This window comes from Spea bombifrons, chromosome 11 (genome assembly GCF_027358695.1).
Source record: "Spea bombifrons isolate aSpeBom1 chromosome 11, aSpeBom1.2.pri, whole genome shotgun sequence".
NCBI classification, from domain to species: domain Eukaryota; kingdom Metazoa; phylum Chordata; class Amphibia; order Anura; family Pelobatidae; genus Spea; species Spea bombifrons.
The window spans coordinates 11,698,871-11,718,409 of NC_071097.1; the positions used below are offsets into that span (position 1 = coordinate 11,698,871).

At 40.6% G+C, this 19,539-nt stretch overlaps 1 protein-coding gene across 1 annotated transcript in view; it reads right to left on the reverse strand.

Annotated features, from left to right (window-relative positions):
* Positions 1-19,539, reverse strand: part of ADAMTS14 (ADAM metallopeptidase with thrombospondin type 1 motif 14) — a 106,343-nt gene that overhangs the window by 43,881 nt on the left and 42,923 nt on the right. The window contains exons 5-6 of the mRNA XM_053450665.1: positions 11,070-11,153; positions 6,940-7,096 (exon numbers count right to left, since the gene is read on the reverse strand). Of these exons, the coding sequence (XP_053306640.1) occupies positions 6,940-7,096; positions 11,070-11,153 (241 nt within the window). The remainder of the gene's footprint in view (positions 1-6,939; positions 7,097-11,069; positions 11,154-19,539) is intronic.

The following is a 19,539-nucleotide window of genomic DNA, read 5'->3' on the forward strand; positions in this document are numbered from 1 at the left end:
ATTCCTGTTTTCACTGGTGCAGAAGAGTGGTAGAGTAAAAACACACATCAATACCCTTGTTTCAGCCACTTAATTACTTCTGTGAATTCATCATACATTTTATGGTTTTTTTTATGCACTTTAAAAAAAACAGGCTCAGAATAACGGCACAAATTTACCCCTCAATAGTTTACCTATGTCACAGAAGCTTATTTGGAATCTGCCACAGATTTGTATCCACAAAAATCTACTAAATGATATACCGTATTGGCTCGGATATAGGCCGCCCCCGTATATAGGCCGCCCCCGTATATAGGCCGCACCCTAAAAGTTTGGTGCTTTTTTAAAGAAAAAGAACATGCTGCCAACATGCTGCCACTCTGTCCCCCCCCCCCGAGATATGCTCCCACTGTCCTCTCCCCCCGAGAAATGCTACCACTGTCCCCCCCCCGAGATATGCTACCACTGTCCCCCCCCCGAGATATGCTGCCCATCCCCATTTACCGGAGCAGACTCCCGGGTGTCTTGCGGGGCCAGCGGGGGGCATCTATGCAATAGGCGTATACAACCGGAAGTTGTATACGCGTATTGCGTAGATGTCCCCCGCCGGTAAGTCTTGGGGGCAGAGGTAAAACGCATCGCGCGGACGATGCGCTTAGACAACCTCCCGTGCCGGCACCCCCCCCTGGAAAGTTCTGGCAGGGGAGGCTGTCTGAGCGTATCGGGGAGTAGGATGCAGGTCCCCTGCACCGATGCGGGGGATCTGTATCCTAACCCCGCTGCCTGCCCGGCGCCCGGGACTGCATGTCCCGGGTGTCGGGCGCTAGACCCCAAATATAGGCCGCACCCCCACTTTAAAGACTTAAAGTGGGGGAAAAAAGTGCTGCCTATATTCGAGCCAATACGGTATATGCAATAATTTTACTATTAACAATGTGCATTTCAATTTTAGGCTGTTCATTTATCAATCAGAAAGAAATGTAACAGTTTTTGGACCAAAGACAACGAACTGATCGCATCCCAGATCACATCACATCCCAGATATTAAAAAAAAACAAAAAAAACATGCAGAATCACTAAAAATGAAAAGTTGTGAGTCACTCTGCATCTAACATCAGTGGGAAAAGCATCTGCTGTGAATAATGTTGCATGACTGTTTTAAGGCAGAAGGCATAATCCTTAATATTCTTGTGCTTTTCAGAGATCTACAATCTTCATATACTGTATGGACAAAATATTTGGACACATCTCTTAATTATTGAATTCAGGTGTTTCAATCAGACCCATTGTCACAGGAGTATAAAACTGAGCACCTAGCCATGCAGTGTAAGGACACTGGGTGCCAGATCTGGTAGGAGACTTGATGGAGGGGCAGGTTCTGATTCAGAGCATGGCCGTAGGCAGGCTGATGATATATACAGTTCTGGGCTGCGCTCCACTTTAGCCTTAGTCCTTCTCTTGGGCGCCATCTATAGGTATTCTAGCAGGAAATAAACTTGTGGTGACAAGCTCAGTAGAGGCAGGAAATTGGAAGCGCACCCGCAAAGCAAGAGGTAGGACCATGGCTGGAAGCTCTCTGGCAGGGCACACGGCTGGAAGCCTTCTGGCAGGGCACGCGGCATGGAGCCATCAGTCAGGGCACACAACTTGGAAGCCTACTGGCAGAACACATGGCTTGGAAGCCCAATGGCAGGGCACACAGCTTACACAGGAATCAAAACCAAACAATGCAAAGGCAAGGAGCACAATGCTCTAGCACTGAGGTTAGGATAATGCCCGGTTTATATTGGGCCTTAATTGCTTGAACGATGGGCAGGTGTATCAGGAGCAAGCAGAAATAACATGGCCAAGGAGAGACAGAAGGAAACAGCAACCCATGATCCACCTGGTGGAGTTGTAGACAACTCCCTGCGGATCCCAACATGCAGTGAAAAAGTGCAAAAAGTATGAAAAAGTGAGCTCAGTGAATTCAAGGGTGGTACTGTGATAGGATGCCACCTTTGCAATAAGTCAGTTAATGAAATTTCATCCATGCTAGATATTCCACAGTCAACTGAAAGTGGTATTATTGGAAAATGGAAGAGTTAAGGAACAGCAGCATGAAGTGGAAGACCACGCTGAGGTGCATTGTGCTTACAAGTTGGCAACACTCTGCTGAGAGTTCCAAACTTCCTCTGGCATTAATATCATTAATATGGGGTAGCTTTATGGAAAGCCTTAACAGAAGAGTGGGGGCTGTTATAGCTGCAAAGGGGCACCAACTACATATTATTGTCTATGAATTTCGATTATGTCATAAACGTCCCTGTTGGTGTAATGTTCAGGTGTCACAACACTTTTGTCCATTTAGTGTAGCTAGAGCAGATTCATCTGTTTCTTTAGTTTTAATCTTTAAGACCTATTTGTGCAACCACAATTATCTTCAGAACATGGTTACACAGATGCATACGGGATTAAATCATGACACAAATTAAACCATCAACAGATGTGCAAAATACATGGTGCTATTTCACTCATTTTAAGCAACAATGACTTCACACAATCTGTGAAAAAAATGTTGTCATTAAAGTACATCAAATACTGTCAAACAAATGTGTTATATTTTTTATCTTTCTTAACAATTTTACAGCTACACATCATAAAGTTTTACATGAGGCTGGACAAATGTCATGAATAAAATAGTTGCAAAAACAGCTTAAAATTAAGAGATGTACATATTGCATTGGGGAAAGACAGCAAGGTTTGGAGAAAAGTTTGCAAGCAAACGATGTATGTACCTTCTGTTGCCATATGGGTAAGGAATACAAATTTCACTATAAATATATCAATGCAAGTGGTTCGTATGAAACTTTACTCTTGAGCTATTACTCTGTGTTTTTCTTTATTTTGTGAGACACACATATAAGTGTATGTAAACAAAACATTTTTTGTTTGTTTATTTTAACAACGGACTCATGTTCTTGCCTACATAGACAATTCTTAGCAAAGTACAATTTCACCTGGTGTTAAAAATCAGTAGTCACCCAGAAGTGATAATTTTACTAATGACCCTCATAAGGTCATGACCTCTGAACCAGAATGGCATTTTTGGAATGTGGGAGAATTTCCACCATAGACAATGAGTGCCATCTTAGGTCAAATGTTAAGCAAATCACTGCAGGGAGTAGAGGAAGTGCTAGCAATAATATATTGTCTTTAGGAAGATGCTATGTTTGGCTTCTGTCCCATCATTATGACCACAGTGTGGTTAAGGCTAAGCAAACATTTTGGGTCTGGTTTTAAGCTGTTTTCCATTCAACCTTCTGTTTTCCAGCATACTCTAATTGTGTACCTTTTGAAAGACTAGGAGGGTAATGTACGGTTTATTCTGAATGCTCAATTTTTCTACCTCTGGTTATACCGCTGTTAGCTATATCTTCTAAAAATAAGAAAATAGTTTATCTTTTTCATCAAAAAAAATAATATGGCGCAGCTTAAAGGAGGTAAGGCTGCTCTGTGGATCTGATGCAAACTACTTTGATTGTAGGCTTGTTAGCTCAATCAATTACAACAGTGAGTGTTGCAATGCAGCTAAGGATCTGCAATCTTCTCCCACACTCACTCATAATACGAAGTATACATCCCCTTTCTTCTATTTTTGCTTATTTGTCACATTTAAATGTTTCAGATAACCTTAATATTATTAGTATTATTATTATCTTTTATTTATATAGCACCAACAATTTACGCAGCGCTTAATACAATACATAAATTCAAGGGGTATGACAAGAATTGACAGACTAAGACAAACCGATACATTAGGTGGAGAGAGCCCTGCTCACAAGCTTACAATCTTGAGGGAATGGCGTGACAAACATAAGGCACAGGGAGGGTGAATGCTGAAGATTCGGTGGAAGTAGATGCCAGAAATATGGGGCAGCCCGAGTGAAATCTTGTAGACGGGAAAAGGAAGAGGTGATAAGTGAGGAGCAGATCCTTATCCCATGGGAGGAACGTAAGGAAAGAGTAGGAGAGTATTTGCTTATGAGGGCAGAAATTATGGAGGAACAGTATTAAGGGCCTTATATGTTAGTACCAGGACTTTCAATTTAATTGTAAAGGTTATAGGGAGCCAGTTGAGGATTTCACATAGTAGGGAAGCAGAAGAGGAGCGGCGTGCAAGGACGATATGCCTAGCAGCAGCATTTAGGACAGACTGTAGAGGAGCGAGTCGAGACAGTGGAATACCAACCAGAAGAGTGTTGCAGTAGTCAAGACGGGAAATAATAAGTGAATGAACCAAATTTTTTTGTTGATTCTTGGGTGAGGAATTACTGGATGCGAGAGATGTTTTTTAGGTGCAAGCGGCAGGATCTGGCGAGGGACTGAATGTGAGGAATGAAGGAGAGGTTTGAGTCAAGGATGACCCCAAGGCTTTGGGCCTGGTTAGTAGGAGAGATAGTCGTGTTGTTAATGGTGATAGATAATTCAGGTAGTGGAGTGGAGATGGAAGGAGAGAAGATAATGAGTTCAGTTTTAGAAAGATTAATTTTCAGGCATTGTGACATCCATGAAGAAATAGCACACAAGCAGTGGGTAATACGGGACATGAGAGATGGAGAGAGATCAGGAGAAGACAGGTAGATTTTGATATCATCTGCATATAGTTTGCCAAAAGATGAAGTATAAAGAGAGACCAGCAGAGGGTCAAGGACTGAACCTTGGGGGACGCCAACTGAAAGTGGAAGGGGTGATGATGTCTTGCCAAATAAGCTGACCGAGAAGGAACAATTAGACAGATATGGGGAGATCCAGGAGAAAGCAGTATCTTGAGTGCCTGTAGAAGCAAGTAAGTCATGAAGTAGGTGGTGATCAACAGTATCAAAAGCAGCAGAGAGATCCAAATAGTATTAGAATGGAGAAGTCACCTTTTGCTTTGGCAGAGAGCAAGTGATTGGAGACTTTTGTTACAGCCATTAACGCATGCTTGAAGGCTGTTGGTACAGTTCCAGATGATAGAGAAAGATTAAATAGGTGGGTACGTGATGGACCAAGGGATGGACATAGAGACTTTGTGAGGTGTGATGGGATGGGGTCAAGTGGATTGTTGGGTGAGAAGAAGAAAGAAGAGTGGCTATCTCTTCTTCAGTTGTAGGGGAAAAAGCAGTTAGTATGGTATGGTAGGATAGGAGGGGGTTGCAAAGAAGAGAGGTCTTGTCTAATACCGTATTTGCTAGACTATAAGATGAGTTTTTTTGAAAAATACCCCTTGTCTTATAATCAGACCTCCGCAGTGCTTCAGGGGACCCTCATTTAACACCCCCCCAAACTTACCAGTACGTCTGACTTCCCGGTGTGTAGTCAGGGCAGGGGGTGGACGTCTACGCAATTCGCGTAGGCAACTTCCGCTGCAGCCGGAAGGAGGTGCAGTTAGCAGCGGGGGTTGTCTGCGTCCATCGCGCAGACCTTCCCCGGCTGTCAGAGATCAGAGTTCCCTGCGGGAAATTCTCTCTGACAGCTGGTAGTTTTGATCTTGTCTTTGAAGTGGGTAGCAAGATCTTGGGCAGTGAGGGAGAGATAGAAAAGGTACAAAAAAGGCATCGCGGGTCGGCAGAAAGGGAGGATATGAGAGCAGAGAAGTAGAGCTGTTTGGCGAGAGAGAGTTGTAAAGTCTTTGCTGGATTTGGACTTCTCAAGAAAGCGTGTGGTTTTGATATGCCACGGTTGGTGTTTCAATTGTCGGGGGTTAACATATTGTAACTGGAGCTATGCTGTCAAGAGATGAGGCTGACAGTTGGGTAAGGGTATTATCTGGTAATGGCCAACAAGTATGAGATGAGCGCTGCAACTTTGTTTTGTTAGCACTGGAGAAAAGGTTAGAAGGTGGTGGTCAGACAGAGGGAAGGGAGAGATGGAGACATCTGAAAGGGAGCCTGATCTGAAGAAAACCAGATCAAGAGAGTGTCCTTCAGTGTGTGTAGGGGAATTAGTCAATTGAGAAAGACCAGAAGAGCATGTCAGGGAGAGGAGTTTGGAGCTAGCAGAGGAATGTTAAAAGCACCAATAATAAGACAGGGGATATGAGAAGAGAGGAAAAGGGGAGCTAGGCAGAAACGTGGTCAAAAACTGTGAGGTAGGACCTGGAGGGCGATATATTACTGCAATTTGAAGAGAGAGTAAAGAGAAATGACAGATTGTGTGAACCTCAAAGAAACAGAATGAAAGGGAGAGAGGGCTTGTTATATGCTGGAAGGTGCAGTGAGGTGAGAGAAGGATGCCTACACCACGACCCTTTCTGCCATCAGGCCTCAGAGTGTGGCTGAAGTTACATAGTTACATAGGATGAAAAAAGACATGCGTCCATAAAGTTCAGCCTTTACCATATATGTTAATTGCTGTTGATCCAAAAGAAGGCAAAAAAAAAAAAAACAGTTTGTGGCTCCTTCCAATTTTGCAAAAAACTAGGGGGAAAAAATCCTTCTTGACCCCAAAATGGCAGTCAGGTCTCTCCTTGGATCAAAAAGCTGTTTCCCTATAACTTAAACATTATATCCCTGAATATTATGTTTTTTTGACCCAGTTTGTACAGACTCTGATAAAACTATATCTGCAGGCATAGAATTCCACATACTTATTGCAGTGAACACACAGTGTTTCTTAGAGACTAAGACTTGGCACTGCCTATACCATACATTTGGTGTCAGTACAAACTCCAAAATAGAAAATAAAAATGTTAAAATCACTTTATTACTAGGAGAATACAAATCATTAATGATCACTTCATCATAAAAAGTTTGTTCTGCAGTGCTCACTATTCTTGCAATGTAAGGGCATGCATATAGAAAGAGTTACCTCTGTATTTCCAATAACATTGGGACCAGACTTGGAATAATGAAATTGCAGGTATTTGCACATCTGCCAAGCTCTGTTCTCAGCCAGTGTGCTTTACATAACTGGTTGACTGCATACAATGTACAGTACCTTGCATACCTGCAGGACCAAAATCTTGCCTGGTAAGAAACACAGCATGGTCATGGTGCTCAGCGTGATCTGGGTCAGAACGTTGCTGGGAATGAGCCCAGCGACACACCTGCTCAAGGCTCCTTGATGGGTTTCCACGTTCTATCAAGCTTATAGACTAGAATGCAAACACAGCATGTTATATGGTTAGATAACTTATAGTAGAAAAGGGCTATTACTATATCAATGTTCTATGTAGATATACGTTTTCTAAATTATGATTATATTTCCTAAAAAATTAGTTACTTTACTTAATTTAGAATATAACTTAGTTCTAACACTTGGTTTCTCATGAAACAAACAGTATTAAACAATATATTTATAATATATAGGAAGCATACAGGATCCTTGCATCCTCGTTACTTCCAACTCGATAAAAAGTAAGTACAAGGGTTTGAAGGCTGATTTCTTAGAACATAAATGTGCTATCCTTCTTCTTAATTATTCTACGCATTTTAAATCAAGCAGAGATGAAATCAGCAAAGTGAGTACCATCAAGGAAACTGGAAAAAGCTAAACTTGGCAGTCCAGCTATATCCAAGGGCATGCCAAAGCTGCTGCAGAGCCCTCATGAACTGAGTAACAGAGAGTGTAAGCTACAGTAAAGACAGAGCTTAAGGCAAGGTAAGCGAGAGTGGGAGTGAAGGACAGGGATGGAGAGCATGCACTACATGGATAATGGGAGAGGGTGACAATGTGTCTGTAGACACGCTCAGTCCCCTGCTCTTCAAGCTGGCATCCTGGGGTTGCCTGTCTGCTTCTCTGACTCATGGACGGAGGCGTGCGCTCCTGCGATCGGGAGAACTGCAGAGCAGGGCACAGGGCTGAACGTCACGGGAACCATCCGCACATGTGCGTAGATGCTGGATGAATATTTATGAGATGAGTTCAAGGGCAATTGTATAATATTTATAATATGGGAGTGTTATAATCAAGGGAGATATTTAAACCCTCGGTTTTGTGTTACCTGTGCCAATTGTGGCTCACAAGTGTCCCTGATCTAGATTTGATACCTATATTGCTTTCTGTTGCTGACCTCCTGCTTGACATTTGACTACGTTGATTGCTGCCAGCCCTTGACTTTGGCTTGTGACCCTGACTATCCTTTTGTCAGACATTTTGGCTATATTTGCCTTTGTCTACACCTGCTATCTGGATACTTCTGCTACTGTATTTGGGCAGTTTACATATTCAAAGATTCTCATTCTTCCAGTCCAGCTTCCCTCTCCTGTGATTGATACCGGTTTAAGTTTGATTCTGCCAACAGAGGGCATTAGGGTGCGATTCTGCATTGCAGATCTGTTCCTTACTGTTGTCTGTTGCTACAGGTAGTGTGTGCGGCACATGGGATTAGCATGTCTGTGTACGTATATTAGTGTATGTTGCTAGCATGAGTGTGTGTATCAGCATATTGTGTATGAGTGTTTGTGTATATGTTAGCGTATGACATTAGCATGTGCATTGTGTGAGTGAGCCTACGGTTCGAGTATTAGTGGTACGAGGGAAGTAAAAGAGGTGTGTGTATATGCTTAAGTGGGTGCTGGAGCGAGTTTGCGTGTTAGTATGCGCATTTGTTTTAATTATGAGGGGCTGTGCTGAAGACCTCTAACCTGGCTTTAGCTCCCAAAAGAGAATTGTGGGTATCATGTCCCAAAAACAGACTGAATGACTGATTTCTCTACAGAGAGGCCTTGCCTGAGAAACAGACAATATATTTTTTTTTTATCATGCTGGATGTCTGATAAGGAATGTAACGTATAACAGCAACTGAGGTACTAAAGGTTGCCCATCCCTTCTCAGCAACACCCAATTCATAAGCCAAATTTTTATCCATCCCCATTTTTTATTCTCATATGAAATGTAACCTAGTTAAACTAGGTGTAATATGCATTTGACTATATTTAACACTACCCTTTTTTAATAAGATTTAAAGGTGTTTCATTTTAACAATAAAAACTGTAACATGAACAATTTAATGATTTTTATTATAAAAAAATTGATTTGGAACATACGAATAACCATGAATAACAATAGCTGATTTGTAGTATATGAAATATACACTCACTGGCGACTTTATTAGGTACACCTGTTCAATTGCTTGTTAACACAAATAGCTAATCAGCCAATACCATGACAGCAACTCAATGCATTTAGGCATGTAGACGTGGTCAAGACAACTTGCTGAAGTTCAAACCGAGCATCAGAATGGGGAAGAAAGGGGATTTAACCCCTTCAGTCCCAGGGATTTTTGGTACCTCAAAGCCCGGAGAAATTTTGCCATTTTCGCAGTTATCAGTGCAGTATGGTTAGAGGTCCTCTTGAACATGTTATTAATGCCAGTGATGTCACAATTACATCACTTAGCTCACTTTATTGTTTTTGTTAAATATTATTTATTGTATTATGATTTAATGATTTTTTTTAACCATTTTTTTCTTCGTTTTGTTATTCAGCATTGGAGAAGAGTGAGAAACCACTTGCATAGAGATCACAGTATCTGTGCCTCATCAGAGCGATCAGATATCCCTCCAGGTGACGTCAGCAGTGTTGTGACCTGGAAGGGAATGCCCGATCGCACGATCGGCATTTCAAAATGTAACAGTTTTCAGGTGTTCGTGCCGGAAGCTGTTACATGAGAACGTGTTGTCAGGGGGAGTCCAGGCAGTCAAACCACAGCCTGATCCCCCGTGTAACAGCAGGGATGTGTCCCTGCCTTTGCAAGAAAGGCAGGACGTACCGGTACGTCCATAGGGGATTCTTGGGATGCATTTTTTGGATGTACCAGTACGTCCATAGGGGACTGAAGGGGTTAAGTGATTTTGCACATGGCATGGTTGTTGGTGCCAGACGGGCTGCTCTGAGTATTTCAGAAACCGCTGATCTACTGGGATTTTCACTTACAACCATTGCTAGGGTTTACAGAGAATGGTCCGAAAAAGAGAAAATATCCAGTGAGCGGCAGCTGTGTCGACGAAAAATGCCTTGTTGATGTCAAAGGAGAATGGGCAGACTGGTTAGAGATGACAGAAAAGCAATAGTAACTCAAATAACTAACATCGTTATGCAGAATACCATCTCTGAACGCACAATACATTGAACCTTGAAGCAGATGGACTACAGCAGCAGAAGACCACACCAGGTGCCACTCCTGTCAGCTAAGAACAGCAAACGGAGGCTACAATTCGCACAGGCTCACCAGAATTGGACAATGGAAGACTGGAAAAACGTTGCCTGGTCTGATGAGTCTGGATTCCAGCTGCGATATTCAGATGGCAGGGTCAGACTTTGGCATAAACAACATGAAATCATGGGTCCATCCTGCCTTGTATAAACGGTTCAGGCTGGTGGTGGTGGTGGTGTAACGGCGGGGACATTTTCTTGGTACACTTTGGGCCCCTTAGTACCAATTGAGCATCGTTTAAACGAGACAGCCTACCTGAGTATTGTTGCTGACCATGTCCATCCCTTTATGACCTCAGTGTACCCATCTTCTGATGGCTACTTCCAGCAGAATACTGCACCATGTCACAAAGCTCACATCATCTCAAACTGGTTTCTTGAACATGACAATGAGTTCACTGTACTCCAATGGCCTCCATAATCACCAGATCTCAATCCAATAGAACACCTTTGGGATGTGGTGGAACGGGAGATTTGCATCATGGATGAGCAGCCAACAAATCTGCAGCAACTGCGTGATGCCATCATCTCCATATGTACCAAGGTCTCTGAGGAATGTTTCCAGCACCTTGAAGAAAGTATGCCACGAAGATTGAAGGCAGTTCTGAAGGCAAAAGGGCGTCCAACCAGGTACTAGCAAGGTATACCTAATAAAGTGGCCAGTGAGTGTATATTTTACATTTAAGATTAAAGCATATATGCCCCTCATTGGGAATGAAATACATATTTTCATCATTAGATGTTTAAGCCTGTCTAAATTTCATAGTGGTTCCCAATTCCAGCAGGACATATTGCATTGCTTTCCTATTGGTTTCTTTTGTGCAACAACACCAAAAATACAAACGAGCGTGTCTTTTCTTTTAACACATTTTCTTGTATATTCATGTAATCCCCCTTACAATATACTTTACCTGTCTGTATCCCACCATAATCATTCGCACCAGAACTATGTTGATATGAACACCCAGGGATTCATCGTGGTAAATTTCATCTACCTGAAACAAGACATGTACATAAACAATAATATGAAAGCCTCTGAAACAAAATTGTTAATACAGTTCTCAATAAAAAGCATCCTTGACCTTATGTATTCAATGTATTACTTAGAGGTAATATGATACTCATGATAAATATCCACAATCCATAAATTAAAGTTTCTTTCACATTCAAAAACCAACCACTCCAGCAATTTAAAATTGAAGTAATTTGACATTCAATTACAAGTGTGTATGTATCGGTATTTAAATAATATCTTTTAGACAATTCTAGTCTTATCATACCCCTTGAATATATGTATTGTAAGAAGCGCTGCATAAATTGTTGGTGCTATATAAAACATAATAATAATAATAATAAAAATAATAATAATGCACCGAAATGAAAATTCTGGACCCAAAATTCAACATCCACTTGGTCGAAACCGAAAATAGGGGTGGTAGAAGTATTATTAAACATCTAAAGGCACCAGACAAGCCAGAAGGCTTGTTTTTCCCTCAGAAATCTCATGGTGCTGTCGCAACCACAATGTTAACAATTATCACCTTTGCCTCTATATCCACTTTATACATGGATCCCTTGAAAGTAATTGCCCGCTGTACAAGACAGCCTTTAGACAAAACTCAGGAAGAGGTGCAATAGCCAGATCACCATTCATGGACAGCTGTATATATATATATATATATATATATATATATATAATTGTTAACAACAATCACACTCCTATCATGCCCAGGTTCTAGCATGTACTGATGTATATGTGTGTGTGTGTATATATATATATATATTTATATATATATTTATATATATGTATATATATATATTTATTTATTTAATTGTTCTGTCCAATTTTAGTGTGTTACTTACTTTTGATAAAAGTGTGGGTAACACACCAAAACTGGACAAAAGAGAATCAATAACAATAATATAAATCATTGTTAACAGCTATCACACTCCAATCATGCCCAGTCAGCCAGTGCATGCTGGAACCTGGGCAGGATAGGAGTGTGATTACAGCCTCCTTATGCCATGCTACCCCTCTCACTTACACATCTATGCTATCACACACACACTCATTCATTTACTCATTCATATACTCATTCATTCACAGATACTAATCATTCACAGATACTCATTCATTCCCTTAATCACGCATACTCGTTCATACACTCTCCCCCACCCCTGCTTCTCTTGTCCTGTCCCCAGGGGAAGAAGGAACAGAGCAGAGTCATGTGAAGTGCATTAACATGACTCCACTGGGTTCCTGCTTCCCCTGGCCTGCAGAAGAGACGCTGCTGTGCGAGCAACATGCAGGTAAGCAGCAGGGCCCCTGCACATGATTATTTTCGGCCATTCTTTTTTTATTTCGGCCGATAATGCCCTTTTCGGCTGATATATTTCGGCCACCGATATATCGGTGCATCCCTAAAATAACTATTATCACTTTTCTGTTGCCAGCTATCTAAACACAGTATGACAATCTGTTATGCTAAAATATAGTACTTAACTGGTAAACATTATAAAGTTCATCATAAAGTAATGTAGTTCAAGACAACGGAGTGTAGAGGTAATGCTTTTATTAAGTCAGTAAAATTAGAAGGCGATTAGAGAAATGCCATTGTGATAGAGATACAAGTGTTGTGTGCACAACGTACAATGAAACATTATGTAAATTTTATATTTTTTATTCTGATGTTTCTTTTTAACACCCATTAAAATATTTTATATAAAGAAAAATTTGAATTTAGTTTTTCGTGTTTTTCTCTTCATTTACTGCCGTTTTTCTAGCAGGGGTTAACACTTTAACAGTTAGCAGCAACGTTGGCGCCAGGATTTTAAAGGTCCGTAGGACCGGCTCTATTGATTGCCGGCAGGGGGCTCCTCTGGCATCAACAAATGAAGGGCAGCTGCTGTGATTGTGAACCAGCTACATAATGTGTAACGAACATTTCTGCAGATAAGTTGGTAAAGGTGGAGAGAGGGTAACCCAGACAATTCCATTAACTGTTTTATTGTGACTGTATATCCCACCAAAATTGTTCGTTATGCACAACCCACAAAGTCTTATATTTAGACAATCTCTGTTAAGTGTCTGCAGTTCTATGAGAGTATTCAATCTTAAAAACCATTTTAAAACTCAAAAGAACATTCAAATATAACACATTCATAGACATTCCCAGCAAGAACTAACTAGGAACTGAAAAGAAAGTAACTTCTGTGTCTTAATGAGAAAAACACCTGCAGGTTACAGCTTCCCACAGGGAATATCAGATACATACAAAAATAAAATGTTCTTACATGTGCTCATAGAGCAACAATGCCGGGTTATTGTTTTAAATCATAAAAGAGTATCTGCTAAAAACAAAAAAAAGTTGTGCTTACCGAAAAAACATGTCAGCTCCCACAAAAAGAAAAGAAGGAGAGAGAACTAGTGCAGTTAGCTCTTTTTGAACCTGGCAGTTTTCACCAAGAAAAAGGTACTGTTTCCTTTTGATAAGATAGTAATTGTGTTCTTTACTTTGTTGAGTAAAAAAACCTTAAGCTGTCATACTATCTTTTTTTTTCATGGTTACTTTGAAAATATCATATTACTGCCTGCTTTTGTGCCCGTTGACAGTTAAGTGTTTTGGCAAAATTATGAAATAGGCCAAATGTTACATTAATAAAGCAGGGCTCGACAAACCTCATGCGCCAGATCACCATAGTGACAAGAAATCACTTCAGTGTGTCTGTGAGTGTATGTTTTGTATAAGAATGTGTTGTTGGCGTGTATGAGCATATGGTGTTGTGTGTGTTGCTGTATGGCATTAGCGTGAGTGTGTATGTCTGCATATAGTATTAGTGTGTGTATATTAGGTGAAAGAATTAGTGCATGTAAAGTATTAAAATACCACTATTTGAAATACTCTGAGGTGTATAGTTTTAAAAGATATGGTTTGATGGGGTAAATTGAACTGGCTGGCTTCAAAGATATCCCAAATATGTCATGGGGAGAGTAGTATTTTCTGATATTACCGTATTTGCTCGATTATAAGACGAGGTTTTTTTCAGAGCAAATGCTCTGAAAAATACCCCTCGTCTTATAATCGGGGTCGTCTTCTAATCAGACCTCAAATAGAGGTCTGATTAGGAGACTAAGATCCAGATCCCCCGCACCGCTGCAGGGGACCTGGATCCTCCTGTCATCGCCCCCCCCCCACCACACACACACTTACCGGTGCTTCCGGAGGTGAAGTTGGCAGCGGGGGTTTGTATGCGTCCGTCGCAAATACCTTCCCCGACTGTCAGAGATCAGAGTTCCAGAGTTCCTGATCTCTGACAGCCGGGGAAGGTATTTGCGACGGACGCATACAAACCCCCGCTGCCAACTCCACCTCCTTCCGGCTGCCGCGGAATGAGACGTCAACCCGCTGCCCCGGCAATACAGCAGGAAATTGGAAGCACCGGTAAGTAAGTGTGTGTGTGTGTGTGTGTGTGTGTGTGTGTGTGTGTGTGTAGGGCATTTCTGGAATGCCTTACACCCCTATATGCCACTCTGGCACTTAGGGGGTTAAAAGGCATATTATGGGGCAGAGTGGCATATAGGGAGGTATAAGGCATTTCAGGAGGCAGAGTGGCGTTAAGGGGGCATTTAATAGTGCACTCTGCCTCCCGAAATGCCTTATACCTCCCTATATGCCACTCTGCCCCATAATATGCCTTTTAACCCCCTAAATACCAGAGTGGCATATAGGGGTATAAGGCATTTCTGGAGGCAGAGTGCTCTATATAATGCCTTTTAACTCCCTTAATGCCACTCTGCCTCCTGGAATGCCTTATACCTCCCTATATGCCACTCTGCCCCATAATATGCATTTTAACCCCCTAAATGCCAGAATGGGATATAGGGGTATAAGGCATTTCTGGAGGCAGAGTGGCACATAGGGGGTCAAAAGGCATACCATGGGGCACAGTGGCATATAGAGGGTTAAAAGGCATATCATGGGCCACAGTGCCATATTGGTGTGGCAAGCCTGGGGGCAGATGTACGTAACTGGGGGACAGGTTGGAAAATACAATAGAAAATATAAAAGAAATAAAAACAAAAAAAAAATATTTTTCTCAATCATAGCTTTTATTAAAAAAAATAGTTTACATGAATTAACATTTACTGGTAAAACTTTTTTCCTTTAGGGTCGTCTTATATTCAGGCTTTTTCTTTTTTTCCTAAGTTAATATTCAGATTTTGGGGGGTCGTCTTATAATCAGGGTCGTCTTATAATCAAGCAAATACGGTACTTTTAAAACTTTACTACTCTATTTTAAGACTGTCTTCTTGTTGTGATGTTTTTTCTTCTTTTAAATATACTCTCCTCCTTTAACATGTTGATTTCCTATATCTATTTAAATGTTTCAATCACCCCTTGTCAACAATCCAGTTTAGAAGCCTTTCTCTGAAGTCTCTCCGATGTATCTAAAGTATATCCTTCTGGATACGGCCGTCAGTACTGTGAACAATACTCTAGGTGCGGTCTCAGTAGTGACATAAGCACAACCATCTTTCTTTAATGCCGCTCACTACACAATCAAGCATTCTGCTAGCATTTCCTACTCCTCTATCACATTATCTTTAAGCCCTCTGAAGCCCTCTGAAATAATTACATCAAATAAAACCCTTTCCTCAGATGTTGAGGTTAGGATTGTAACCCAAAACCCTTGGGTTTTTATGCCCTAGGTGCATTATCTTGCACTTTTCCACATTAAACCTCAGTTCTAACAGCTGTTCTAGTTAAACAAAATCATTTGCCATTTGGCTTATCCTTCCAAGAACATAAATCTTGTTGCAAATCTTACCATCAAGACATTCCGCAATATCAATAAAAAAAAATATTAAAGAAAATGGGTTCAAGTACCCTGAGGTACCCCACGAGACCTTCCTCTGAATATACTCCATTGACTACAATCCTCTGTTGTCTGCCACTCAGCCACTGCCTAATCAATTCAACAATACTGGAATCCAATCTGACAGATTGCAGTTTATTAATACATCTTCTACATGTGACACTGTGAAAAGCCTTAACATTTAGATAAGCAATGTTTATCGCACCACCTTAATTTATTATTTTAGTCACCCAATCAAAAAAATCAATAATATTAGTTTGGCATGTTGTTTCTGATCTTGAAATCCATGTGATTTTAGATGTTCAACAATCCTATCCTTCAACATAGTTTTCCCCACTACTACAAGACTTCCTGGCACATAGTTGCCTGACTTCTCCCTACTTCCTTTTTTGTGAATGGGCACAACATTCGCTAATCCTCTGAGACAACTCCTGTTAACAATGATTGTTTAACCCCTTGATGACAACTGACGTGCCAGGACCGTCATAGCTTTAAACGGGTGCAGAAAGCGATCTATGTTCGCTTTCTGCACCCAAACGGTGTTGTGTCGAGGCATTCAGCAAAACTGAGATCGGCATCAGGGGCCATGTGTGGCCCTGATGTTTTAAAAGCCTGTTTTAAACTCCCACTCCAGGAGAGCAGTCACAACCACCACTGCAAGTGATTTTGCCACTCACAAGATGGCGGCACGTCCTGTAAAGAAAATAAAGAAGTTGAAAAAGTTTCCCAGGAGGTCTTTCCAGAACCGCCTGAGAACTCTGGTACAGGTACTGCATTCAACCATGCAAGTTAATGGAGCCCAGCTTTCTAATCACAATGTGATTAGTAAAATAGATTAAAACAAAAATAAAATAAAAATAGTTATAAAAAAAACTTCCAGTTCCAAAAATGTAAATAAATAAATTAATAAGGCCCCCAAATCTATATATATATATATATATATATATATATATATATATATAAAAATATTTTTATGAGCAAGTCCTAAAATTAGCGCTTTATCTTAAAACAATTCTTGCATGGAAAGAGATAAAATACTGGCATGTTAAGTGCCATGGGGTGTCCACAAAAAATGTCTGATTTGACGGGGTAAATTGAATTGGTCGGGTTCAACAATTTTCCAATTAACACACGGTGAAGGATGACCACGTCTAATTTCCAATTGGAAAAATGCACACGTCCCACATGTGGCTTTTAGCCCCAAAACATCTGGACAAACCCATGCATGTGGGGTATCACTGTACTCAGGAGATGAACACATATTGGGGTTTTGTGTGACAGTGACATATACCAGGAGCTGTCAATTTATACCTGAAGTAAGATGTGTGCAGAAAAAAAAATGACTACCAGTTTGACAAAGACTGGTGGTAGAATTAGTGCATGGAAAGAGTTAAAACACTAGCATTTGAAATACCCTGGGGTGTTTTGTCTTCAAAAATATATGATTTGATGGGGTAAATTGCATTGGATACCCGAAATGGCACATGGGGGAAGAATAACCAGATTTGTAAAAAATGGTTTTGAAATAGCAAAACGCTACTTGAACGTATTGCCTCATAACGTGCAGAAAAAAGCAAAAAAAACCATAAAAAACGTTCGGTATTTCTAAACTCAGGACAAATAGCAATTGTTTAGCAATTTTTTTCATTAGCTTTTATAGAGTAAAAGATTTTTCAAGTACAAGTCAGAAAAAGTATTTTTTTCAACATTTTTACCATATTTTATACTTTTTTATATAGTGAATGATATGATACTATCAAAATAATGACACCTAAAGAAAGCCCATCTTGTCCTGAAAAAAAATATAACTTCTGTGGGTTCAGTAAACGAGAAAGAAGAAAATTACAGCTAAACACGAGCACCTATCTAAAAAAGATTTTATCTCCTATTTCACTGACTGGGAAATGTTCTTTTCCGAATGCACTCTTATAACTTGTTTTGCATCTTTCTGCCTAATCTTATAAATCTGTCTAGAATTGACAGACTAAGACAAACCAATACATTAGCTGGAGAGAGCCCTGCTTGCAATCTTACAATCTTGAGGGAGGAGGACAACAATTTCTTGCCCCCAATCGAAGGGATTTATTACTCCCTTATAACATGGGGAATTCTACTTAGATGCTGTTGAACATAAATCAATGGGACATAATAATGTTAAGTAAAATTGGTAATTTATGTTTCTTTGAGATAATATTGAGCATATAATAAGTGAGCATACATAAAAGTGATATTAACAGAAAACCCTATCTGCCCTTGAAAAAACGATATATAATTTGTGTTTGTACACTAAACATGGAAAAGGGGACAAAAAAGCCCTGGTCAATGGTAAACCTCTGTGTCACAAGGGGTTAAATAATTATTTTTGGGAAAGTTTTAGGCAATCAGAAGTACTAGCAATGGTGTTTCTAATGCGTCATTAAGTTACAAAGGTGTAATTTCAACAGGGGGTAGAACATGCTTTTTGATAAGCTTTAGATTTTTAAGATAGAAATAACAAATAACTAAATAGTTTATTATTTAAAGGGTTAAACCACTCATTTTACATCATGTAAATAAGAATATGAGAAAGGGGAAACTTTTTGCTTACATAACAAAAAATAATCCTTCATTCAGAAGCCTTCTGGAAATCCCTTTCTATTAATCCTTAAACTGGCCTTCTCAAATCAAAAGAATTACTCTCTGGACATTCAGATCCTCATATTTGAATTCACTCTGAAATGGGAAGGGTTACAGAATATTTGGTATTCCTAACAATTAAATTATAAACTGGGATATTATTAGCGAAATGAAAACATTCAAACAAACAAAAAGAGTGAGTGTTTAAGTGTCAGGGTGTCTTCCTTCTAGGAAGTACACCCCTAACATTTTTGTAAATATTTTATTATATCTTTTCATGTGACAACACTGAAGAAATGACACTCTGCACCTTGGCAAAAAAGTGAGTACGCCCCTAAGTGGAAATGTCCAAATTGGGCCACCATTATTTTCCAGCACTGCCTTAACCCTCTTGGGCATGGAGTTCACCAGAGCTTCACAGGTTGTTACTGGAGTCCTCCTCCACTCCTCCATGACAACATCACAAAGCTGGTGGACGTTAGAGACCTTGTGCTCCCCCACCTTCCGTTTGAGGATGCCCCACACATGCTCATTAGTTTAGGTCTGGATATATTCTTGGCCAGTCCATCACCTTTATCCTCAGCTTCTTTAGCAAGGCAGTGGTCTTGGAGATGAGTTTGGGGTCAATATCATGTTGTAATACTGCCCTGCGGCCCAGTCTCCGAAGGGAGGGGATCATGCTCTGCTTCAGTATGTCACAGTACATGTGGGCATTCATGGTTCCCTCAATGAACTGTAGCTCCCCAGTGCCGGCAAAACTCATGCAGGCCCAGACCATGACTTTCCCACCATCATGCTTGACTGTAGGCAATTTAATGCAGTGTGCAGCATATGGTCTGAGCACTGACAGGCTGGCCCCCCACCCCTTCAACCTCTGCAGCAATGCTG